Source organism: Drosophila montana, unplaced genomic scaffold, assembly GCF_035044405.1.
Source record: "Drosophila montana isolate Dmon_TW-CO22-7 unplaced genomic scaffold, ASM3504440v1 contig_203_1, whole genome shotgun sequence".
Classification (NCBI taxonomy): domain Eukaryota; kingdom Metazoa; phylum Arthropoda; class Insecta; order Diptera; family Drosophilidae; genus Drosophila; species Drosophila montana.
Window position 1 is genome coordinate 1,265,338 of NW_026996956.1, and position 11,041 is coordinate 1,276,378.

Genomic DNA, 11,041 nt, shown 5'->3' on the forward strand with positions numbered 1-11,041 from the left:
AACAAACTCGATCTGCGCGAGCACTACGAGGATCTACAGCTTAAATTTTTAGCTCTTATAGGTTCTGATATCCTTGCGTTCATACGTACGGACGGACGGACGGCAGACAGAAGGACATGGCTATATCGACTCGGTTGTTGATGCTGATCAAGAATATATATACTTTATGGGGTCGGAGATGCTTCTTTCTGCCTGTTACATACACTTGCACAAAAACATTATACCCTTTTTACTTAATTTTAATGGGTTCAGGGCATAAATACGTATTTCAGCGATTTTGGGAATTCCAACCACAAAAGTGGTTCTAAGAAGAAGCTCAGCTCATCAACATTTTAAACTACTTTGTAATTAATTTTAACTTTTACGTATTTTACGTATTACGTATTACAATTTTATGTTTTATTAATTTTGCGTAACTTGTACACTTTCTTAAGTTTCGCGTAGTGTACACAAGCTTGTCTTACAGGCTCATCTTTGTGTATCTGAAAGAGAAATGGCCATGTCATTTCTCATGCTTACCGCGGTCAGAACAGGCGTCAAAATTGTAATTTGTTTAATCTCTGGTGGGCAACGAGCAGGCAAAGCGAAAACAATGAAATAAGGGCGTACTTCGTATGACTTTATTTGGCTGGGGTGCGAAAGGTCTGATGGCATAAAAACACTTAATTCTTCGGCAGCTGCGTGTTTTTCCTAATTAACAGCAAAAATAATGCTTATCTAATTTGAAATGCAGGAAACCGCTTTTAGTGAAAAATAAAAACATGATGATTATATTAAAATTAATTTATTTATTTATTTCATAATATATAAATTACTTTAAGAGTGGCCCACGCTGCTAATTGCAGGGCTTTAATTATAAAAAACAGCAAGAAATTATAGATATGCAAATGAACATTGTTTTAACTAAATTATTTTTGGTGTAGCTGTGAGAACTGTATGTGTATGCGTGTATACCTGGGCGATTTACCGTCTTACATGTGGCGCGTGTTACTGAAGCCACCATGGCCCGCCTGGGAGGCGCCCTTGTTGAAGCCCATCTGCAGATTTAGCTCACCCTCATGTGCACGCAGCTGATCCTCGGTGAAGGTGCGCTCGTTCTTGTCGGCCATTTTGGGGCCCAGGGTGGGGCCAGTGAATTCGGGATGCTTTTGTGTCTATCATAAATTTGGTCAATGTAAATATAAAATTGATAATCTTTAAACCCAAAGTCAGGCACTTACAATGCGACCAAGTGCATACAGCGAAAGGGTGACTTGTGGAATATTGCGACGTTCGAAAAGATCCGCAGTTTGGAATATCTCTTCCTCGGGCACACCGTACTTCTTGACAGCTGCCTGGAAACGCTGAATGTTCTCCATCAGCTGGAAGTTGGTGCCGCGCTCCTGAATCTTCTTCACGGATCCAGGGGCCAGTTTATTGGCCAGCTTGCACAGCCAGATGCCATCCTTAAGGATATCCTCGTACTGGCCACTGGGGACCTTCTCGCCGATCACTGCAAAGATCCAATTGAGCACCTCCTGTTCCTGTTCCTTATTACGTGGCTGCAACAGAGTTAAACGATATCATAAGCCGAATGCCAAACAAATAAATTTGCTGAAATTGTACACAATTTGCTTAATATATCGGCTTGCGCGATCCCTACAGAAAACCTGCCCCAAAAATAAACAAGCGTATATTTTGTATTTTATATTGCGCGCATTCGGCCACAGAATGGAGACTTACTTTGGTCTATTTTTTTTTTACTTGGTAAAAGGGCCATAGCTAAACACAAATATGGCTAGCTTCCGAGTAACTGGTGGGCCTCAGGCTTCGGGCTAGACATTAGCCCTCGGGTGAGTTACTTTTAAGCCCGGCACCCAATTCCAATAACGAACAAATAGGCAAGTGCCCACAACAAAGAAGCAAAAACAAAAATGAAAACGAATAAAACTACATTTATTTTTCCATTCATTAAGTTCAATTTAAAAGGCGCGGCATGTGAAAGGCTTAAATGAAACCGCGGTCACTGGAGCCGACAGCCGCCGCACTTTATGTGACAGTTTAGGCTGACAGTGAAAGCCACTAACTGTTTATTTGAAATTTAATTAAGCGAATGTCAGACAGGGCTTCGTCCGATTTTGGGTTAGCTTGTTTTTTTAGTTTTGGTGAAACGCATATGGATTTCTTGAAAAATCGGAATAAATATTCAAATCTGTATCCTTTGCTTATACATATAATGAAAGCCGTCATTTGACTCGCGAAAATATGTGCAAATAAAATCATTTTCGGCGAGCCCCACTGTCAAAAGCCATATTTTCCGCAAAATGTCACAAGAGATCTTGTATGGGCCTGTACTTAATATTTATATATGTATTTTTAACTGAAATAATATTTATTGTATAATTTTGTTGCTATTTTGTGTTATGTATTACCTGCACTTAATATTTCGACGATTATATGCCAATTAAATATTATTATTTTATACACATATATTTTTTTCTTATTTGCAGTTGGTTTTCGATATTTTAACTCGAACAGAGGCACACCTGAGCGGCATCCAATGAGGCGAATGCACTTTAAGGAACTGTACATCAATATGCATTCACAATGGCTTCGATTTTAATTTCACGGATCGAATACCAATGTCCAATGCTCCCACTGGTGGTGTAGCTTGCCCTTTTTGCTTTTAATTTTTAATTGAATATATATGTAAGCAATAAGAGGCTCTAGTCGGGAGTTCCCGACTAGGGGATACCCTGACCCTCTTCTACACACCAAATGCAGCTCGCGTTACGTTCTTGTTTGCTTTTTTGCCGATTGTTTTTTTTAAAAACTTTTGTGCTTCTTAACCGATCTTGATGAAATTTTCAGCAGCAGATCTTATTGTGTTATAGAATATTTGTATATTCTCAAGAAGTCAATTGCACTTAAATTGTAGTTTATATTGGTGGGCAATATAAATTGGTTTATTTGGTTTATGTATAGCTATGAGGTAGTAGCGGAGAGGTGGTGATAGCTATACAATTAAAGATACTTGATATATGTATACATACTATACTATCTACCAAAATTGCACAAAAAACTGGATTTTGATATCGATTATTTGTAGATGGGGAAAGTTATCGATTATGGAAAACAAACTCCCACTGTGCGGGCACTAGGAGCACCTACAGCTAAAATTTCAAGTCTTTAGTTCTTAAAGGTTCTGAGATCCTTGCGTTTATACATACGGACGGACGGACGGACAGGCATGGCTAGATCGACTCGGATATTGATGCTGATCAAGAATATATATACTTTACGGGGTCGGAGATGCTTCCTTCTGCCTGTTACATACATTTGCACAAATACATCATACCCTCTTTACCCATTTTCAATGGGTTCAGGGTATAAAAACAAAAATTAAATAAACAGCACTAATTGTCCGTACTGTTGGCGCAACTGTGGTCGTTCTACAATGGTATCTGAAATTATTATTTGGTTCATTTCGTTGCCCACCTGATGTTAATTTTCCTTTGTTGCTGGTATTTTTATTACTATTAAAAATTTTCCAGAGACATCTTTTTGCATGGGTGATAATCCCAAAAATTAATGCCAATAATGGCAATACTCTGAGCTAATATGCTGAAAATTAAGGTATAATTTATATTACCGCTATGAAGGTATTTCACTTAAAAACTTTTAAATGTAATTTTCCTATTAGAGAATATGCTACTACCACCTCCTTTAATTTGACTGCAAAGAAAAGAAATAAATATCAAAGATGCTATTATCTAGTTAAGGTAATTATTGACTGCTTTCTTCATAGTCTTTTAATTGTTGAAATTTTATTTGATTATTTTAACAATATTATATATAGAAATTTGAATTTGTTTGCATTTATTATAATTATGACGTTCTCAATAATTATTTATATAATATCTAAAATTAAATCTCTATCACTAAAAATTAGAAACAAGCTCCTTTGATTTCTAATTGCTATTACAGTTTAAAAATGTATCTTTATTTTGTTATATTCCATCTGATCATATTTCCTTGCTGTTGTATGAAAATATAAATGTTATAAAATTTTTTTTAATGTTGGCGATACGGACAACCGTGACCTTTAAACAACCCTCAATTTGTGCTGGCAGGCGAGCTTTCAGTTTTTTCAGCTGTTTGCCTTTTTTCTGCCGCGGGAATAAATAAAAATTTTACATTTGAACATAAAGATAAACGTTTATTTCGACTCTTTTTTTTGTTGATAACTACAAAAATATCCGCTGTTTTGTTGTTGCTGACTTTATTATTGTTGTTGTTATTATTTTAATTTGTCATTTGGAAAACTGCCAATTGGTGGCCGCCGCCCAACATTAACCAACAAACGAAATAAAAATGTGCATTCGGCGCCCACACGACTAAACAGACCGCTTATAGGGGGGGCGTAAAAATTTTTTTTCGCGTCTATTGTATCGTCGGCTTGCGCAAATAGAACGTGTGTATGTGGTCGGTTCAAATTTACTATCAACAAATTTAATTAGCTAATAAACACAATATCCCATACGCATACCCCAATACGTTGGGTGAATAAGCATCATACCTCAAATGCATGTTTCCCGGTTTCAGGAACACAAGATTTTTGATTTGCATTTCAGTTAAGATTTTGGTGAGCTTGAAGTTTTTCTAAATCTTTTATTAGGCTGCTCTTGAACTTTCAGGGTAAATTGCATTTAATGTTTGTATTATAGACTTTGCGCTTGACAGTCATTTTTTGGATTGTTGCCAATATAACGGCGGACGCCGGTCAATAATTTCCCGGGTCGTCCTCGCCCTGCAACAGTTTGTTTGTAAACTATAAACAAAAACTTAAAAATGTACAGTATATAAAATGATGTCATCACTAAGCTTAAAAAGTTCAGTTAGAACGGTCAGAAGTAAGAAGGTTAAGGTTAATTAGAACTGCAGAATCAAAACAAATTTTTGACTATATATAAAAACTTTTTCTGAGCGAATTCAATTTGCAATTTAATGATATAAACTATATTATTTCATTCGGAAACTCATTGATTTTCTATAGTTTTAGTTAAAATTATTGCATTAATACACTATGAATGTGTACATATACAAAGAGAAAAGGGCAAAAGCACTACATTATACAGATGGAAAATAATAATAAAAGAAAAAAACAGTATTATATAATATTCTTAACTGTACCAATGCCGAGTGATATACAGGACTGTGAGCAAAATCTCGATCCAGCGACTGACAGCACATAATTTATGGCATGCGACTGTTAGGTGTAACAGGCCTTGGGTGAGGGCTTTGGGGCCCCAGTCCAGGGCCAGAATGTCAACAAAGTGATTTTTTATTTTAATTTACCAAAACGAATAAGTGAAGAGACATACAAATAATATACGAGAATGATTTATGGACAGACCAGCTGTCGCGTGTGGATGTGGTAAGTGTCCGAAATATGCCAGAATTGTGAGCGCAGCGTATTGTGAATATGTTTGTGAACAAATAATTATATGTATACATAACTATGGTATGTCGCCTCTATATTTATTGTTAGTTGCCAATTAAAAAAATTAATCAATGAAGAATTTTTAATTAAGTCGCCAAACATGGCGTGCTTTGCACTTTAATATTTTTTTCCTTAATTGTTTATTCGATTAATGAAACAATAAGGCTATTGATATTTTCGTTATTATAATAATATGTGATTCTAAATAAAATTTAAACTAGAATCTAGAATTTCAACACCCTGTAATCATTTCAAAAATGGTATATATGTTTAAATATACATATATGTATCATACAAAATGAATCCGACACTGGAATTTATATAATAAAATTAATTAAAATTGATAGAACAAATTGCATTATTTTTGTATGTATACCAGATACTATTTTGTTTATGTAAAGCATTCAATGTCTATGTTGAATTTAAATAATTATATAAAATTTTAAAAAATTATAAATTAATTTCTGGTACTTGAAATCTGGTTACAGGATATCTCTCAGTCCAAACTGCATACCGCTTTAACTATTGCTCATTTATTTTCGTCTGTACGTGACTTTAACGAAATTTAAACAATTAAAATTCGAAATATGCTCACATAATTAAATTTTTTGTGCATTTTTTCAAAAAGGCTCTTAAAGCCAATTATAAATAAGCAGCTATACGCATGCTTTGCATGCCTGTTCCATGATATTTTATTTATTTTTTTTTTTTTTGTAACGAAAAGTGTAAACATATTAATCAATTGAAAAGTACAAATCGCATATAAATATAAGTATACACATAAACGATTCGCATATTTTTGTAAATTCTTTTAGGCTAGTCAATAACATTGTTGATATCATGATATCCCAAAAAAATACATAACTATGAATGTATAAGCTTGTAACTAATTCAATTCAACACCAAAAATTTAATTTCACATTATTTAACAACACAACTTTAATTTTAATTGTCAATTTTGTGTTGATTTTTTTGTATAGTTTATTCCTTAACACTTCTTAGTTTCTTAACACTTACAGCCATTTTATGTTTAGAATAAGAAATTTAAACGAATTTGATGAGCTATACGCGTCTTTGGCGAGCAAAATATAATTTTCGACTGACGCAAGTTGCAGAAACAGTTTTCCATTTATCCTAAGAGGCCAGAGATAATTTACGAAAATGCTGAAAATGTTTTTGGGTTAGCCTTATGCCACTGCCAGCAGCAGCGTCCACAGCGACAGCGACGCCGACGCCACGGTCGGCATTAGACGGCAGGCTTTTATTTTTTGTATTTCGATTGCCAAAATCGCCAGAAATAAAGCCAGTGTAGGAGGCAGCAGACTAACAAATTTAGATATGAGCAGCGGAAACTCTTAATGACGTCACGATGACAACACAACAACAATTACAAATTTTCAAAATACTAAAAAAATATGAATCAAATTGAATCTTTAGCAGAAGTGTGGCCAAGTTCTAGTGCAAGAAAACGAAAACTATTTCCCTTTCGTTTTTCGGGCGAATACATTGAACGCAATTTGCCAGCAATAATGTTTGGTGCTGAGTGCTCATTTGTATTCGTTGGATACCAGTTTATATATATATGTATATCATTTGTGCGTGGGCGCTTTCAGATGTCAATTTCAGGTGTATTATATTTGATGCAGCTTATAACTTATTGCATATTTTTGATGAATTTGCGCAAATCAAATACACTTGCAGGTAGTTTCATAAATGATTTTGACTTTGAATTTTTCTTGCGTCTTTCATATGTTTAAAAATGTTTTCGATGTCATTTGCCAACAAATAAAATGCGCAAAGTGCAAAGTTTTTTGTTCACGCTTCATTTCAGCCAAATTGACGGGCCTCACGAAGGTCACACAAAATTAAATTGTAATTTCAATTAAAAGTTTTCTTGACATTCAAAAGCGCCGAGTCTGCTGCAATCAATTTAGCTAAAAACGAAAATATTTCAGAGCTGGCCCAGGTGGGTACCCTCACTAGCAAGGCATATGGTGCCTTGGAAAGTTTGTCATTCCATTTGTTTATTAGAAACTAATTTATTATCAAGCAAAACATTTTGATCAAGTTCAAGTTAAAGTGTGCTGCCATTGAACATATTTTGATACACTACCAAAAATAAATATAAATAAGGCATCTGGAGGCACATTCGTTTATTTTCACACCTGTGTCTCACACATTTTCACACCTCTGATGTTTCTGTGCCTAGTAAGTATATTTGTTTTGCTGATATTTTTGGGGGCCGGTTATGTGGTGGCATTTAATGAAAAATCAAAGAGTTCAGTAATATGATGAAAAAAATTGAAAATAACTTTTGCTATAATTTGATTCGAAAATAATAATATTTATTATGTTTGTATACCCCGTATCCATTGAAAATGGGTCAAAGGGTATAATCGTTTAATGTATATGACAGGAAGAGTCGGTTTCTCCAGCCCCGTAAATTATTTATTCTTGATGAGCAACAAGAGCCGAGTTGATCTGCACCGTCTAGCCAAAGACAATATAAATGTTTATATTGTCTTTGGTCTAGCTGTGTTAAGGGTAAGTCGGGTACTCATGCCTAGATTACATCTACTTGTCATGTACATATGTACATAGTTTCGCCCCAAGCTTTACAATATCCATACAAACAAACATCTACTGTGAAATAATTTAATGTTCTCTTATTAGGAAACTATTTATTGGGAATTATAAAATGATATAAATATAAATCATAGTGGGGCTACGAAAATATATAGGATATATAGCATCGGAGAAGCATTCTGCACCGTGTTTTGTGATAGAAGGTTCGGTTGTTTGTAATGGCTGGGCTTAGGGTATCTTCAAGTCAGGAACTATCGACTATAATACTTTTAGTTTTTTTTTCATATTAAACAAAGTTGGATAAATTTAAAAATGAAGTTTACACCGAACTGTAATAGATAAAACATAATTTGATTTCGCCCAAAAAAAATTCTTTGAAAATACAAATATGTTAGGAAAAAAACAAGGCAACACCTACGTAAAAACCTTTTCATAGAACTTCTAAGCAAACAGCTGCCAAGGCTGCAATCAAAATTAATTGAGCGACTCAGCGCTCAGTGCCAAATCATCTGTGTGTAAATATGTACACATATGTACACATAATTGTGCGTGTATGTGTTTGTGAGCCAAAGTGAAGGCGTTCGCGTGGGCGTACACACATCGACCTACATAAATACATATATGCTGCTCTGACAAGTGGTGGTCCATGTGTATATTTGTTTTGTAAACGCCAGCAAAAACATTTGTGTATAAAGCATCAGATTTATTAAAGCACAAAAGTGTATGCAAGGTATATGTATTTTTTCATCACAACAAAACTTAAATGCTCTTTATTTTTATGTATTTAGAAATACATTAATGGTTAATAAAGATTTTTGAATGTTAATGGAATATTGAAATTAAATTTAAATAATAATTTACTCTTTATCAAATATATATTAAAAATTCTTCAAAAATTATTAGTATTCGTAATATATGAATATACTCCAAATAAAAAAATGATGCATCGACTTTATTATTTATATTATCTCCTTGATTAACTTTTATATGTCAACAATACTTTAGATGTTTTAAAAATGTATGTATATTGCTTTTTCCCCGCAGAGTATTCAAATCAGCACACAGCTGTTTTTATCTTTGGGCAACACAAGCAACTGTTGCTCATAAGTATGAAAAATTGTAAAATGAAAACTTTAAGAAACAAAGACGGAAACAGAGAACTAAGCTACTTATAGCGTATTTCTCCCCAAACCGCACAATTTAAAGGAAACCCGCACTTGAATCGAGGTCGAATGAAGTTGGGCCACCGCTAACAAATATGATCTCCACCATCTGCCTCAAGTTGAATCCCATAGTCTTAATTTAATTTTCTGTATTTTTTATAGCACACAGTGAGTCATTTTTTTCGTTGTAATTTAAGCAAATAGATTTCTGTTGACATCCTCTACAAACTTCACCGGATAAATTTTGTTTTGATCTGCTATTTTGCTCCTAACAAGTTTTGCGCAGTCTGATGCACCCAAGCTATTTTTTTTTTCTGTTTAAATAATTTCATAGTGCTTTTTCCAATATTTTAAACTTATGCAATAAAAATTTTGCGACTCCAGACACATTTTAAATTTTTTTCTATAAGCAGCACATTCTTTATCAAATGCTTTTTTCAGATGGAAGTATATTTTCAGCTCCCGACTAGAAGCTCTTGTTTAATTATGTATATTGTCAAAATAAAAGAAAAATTTAAGTTGTAAAGAAAAAAAGGGCTTAGCAACTAAAAAGTTTTCGTCATTAAAGAAAAATATTGGAACTGAAGCTAAAGAAATTCGCGCGAAATTCTCATATAAGTATATCACATACATACATAATAGAAAAAACAAATAACAAGGCTGTGGTCTGTCCAATATTTATTTGAGATGCACATTGCAATGCAAATAAGACCCATAGCATTTGGTCCTGGTTCTATCTGCTGATTTATGCAGTGTGGTCTATTCCTGTGTGTTGCTCCTAAATAAGCCCCCTGGCTGCTTGGCTGTAAATGTTTATCTCTGGCTGGTGCCAACAAACTACAAAACAAACAATTTTCAATTTATATAATTTCGCGGCCATATCTTTACCTCTCCGTTTATAGTCTATGCCCATTGAAAATGAGTAAAAAAAAAGGCATATTGCAATTGAGAAAAAATTGAGAAATTGAGAAATATATCTGCTTAGGCACCAAAAGTGAAGTGTAAGCTTTCGCTTAAATTGAAATATAATTATAAAATATTATAATTATAATTAATAATTATTAAATTATTAACTATTTTTAACCCTGGGTTGCTTAAGATACACGGAATCCCCATTCCTTACAAATTAAAATAACGCACTTACTCAGGGATATAGAGGATAATATATTTAAAACAGCTGCACGCTTGTTACAGGGTATCTTTTAACAGTGTAGTATCACACGTTAGCGCTTTAGCTTTATTTTAACTGCAAGTCCAGTGAGCAGTTGAATATATATGTATATTATAAAACAAAAGATAACTGCAAAATATGCAAGCTGTGGACAACACGCAAAAAATTTACAATAAAAACTCTTATAAAGACATAAATATATGCCACATACGTACACACAGAGTTTGCTATGCTGCTTGAGGCTATATTTTTGGCACGGGTGTCTGTATTTGTATCTGTATCTGCCGTTTCTGCTGCCAAGCCATTTATATTATTTTTCAGCCCAGTCTGTTTACTAAGAAGTCGAACCATTTGCATTGTAAATATGGGCCGCACTCTTCTTTTCCCATTCCATGCAACTGAAGCGTTAAAAATTTGTTGTCTTATATTTTGGCTTTAGTACAAATTTTGATGTGTTTATTTTCAAAATTTGCCAGCCCATTTCCGTTGCGTGCCCACGCACAGTTCTTTTTTATGCTCTGACACAAAGTTCACGGCAACGGACATATGTTGTCTATCGGCTTTGGGTTCAATAATTCAATTCCACCATTCATTTAACATACACACAACTCATTCATATTTATGTTATTTTATGGCCAA

At 34.0% G+C, this 11,041-nt stretch overlaps 1 protein-coding gene and 1 long non-coding RNA gene across 2 annotated transcripts; one reads left to right on the forward strand and one right to left on the reverse strand.

Moving 5' to 3' along the window:
• Positions 1 to 768: 768 nt before the first annotated feature.
• LOC135426447 (myophilin) lies at positions 769 to 6,646 on the reverse strand. The gene is made up of 3 exons (XM_064679526.1): positions 6,500 to 6,646; positions 1,221 to 1,541; positions 769 to 1,154 (listed from the first exon to the last, which is right to left on the reverse strand). Exons 1-3 carry the CDS (start codon positions 6,503 to 6,505, stop codon positions 972 to 974), a joined length of 510 nt encoding a protein of 169 aa, XP_064535596.1. The 5' UTR covers positions 6,506 to 6,646; the 3' UTR covers positions 769 to 971.
• An 835-nt stretch (positions 6,647 to 7,481) lies between these two features.
• LOC135426472 (uncharacterized) lies at positions 7,482 to 9,459 on the forward strand. The gene is made up of 2 exons (XR_010435903.1): positions 7,482 to 7,690; positions 9,113 to 9,459. It is a non-coding gene; the product is annotated as an uncharacterized LOC135426472 (long non-coding RNA).
• Positions 9,460 to 11,041: the final 1,582 nt, after the last annotated feature.

Excerpts from the sequence above, each read along its gene's own strand:
- LOC135426447 (XM_064679526.1), bottom strand. Across the intron at positions 1,155-1,220 it reads TGTATGCACTTGGTCGCATT|ACACAAAAGCATCCCGAATT; the intron begins GTAAGTGCCTGA and ends AATTTATGATAG.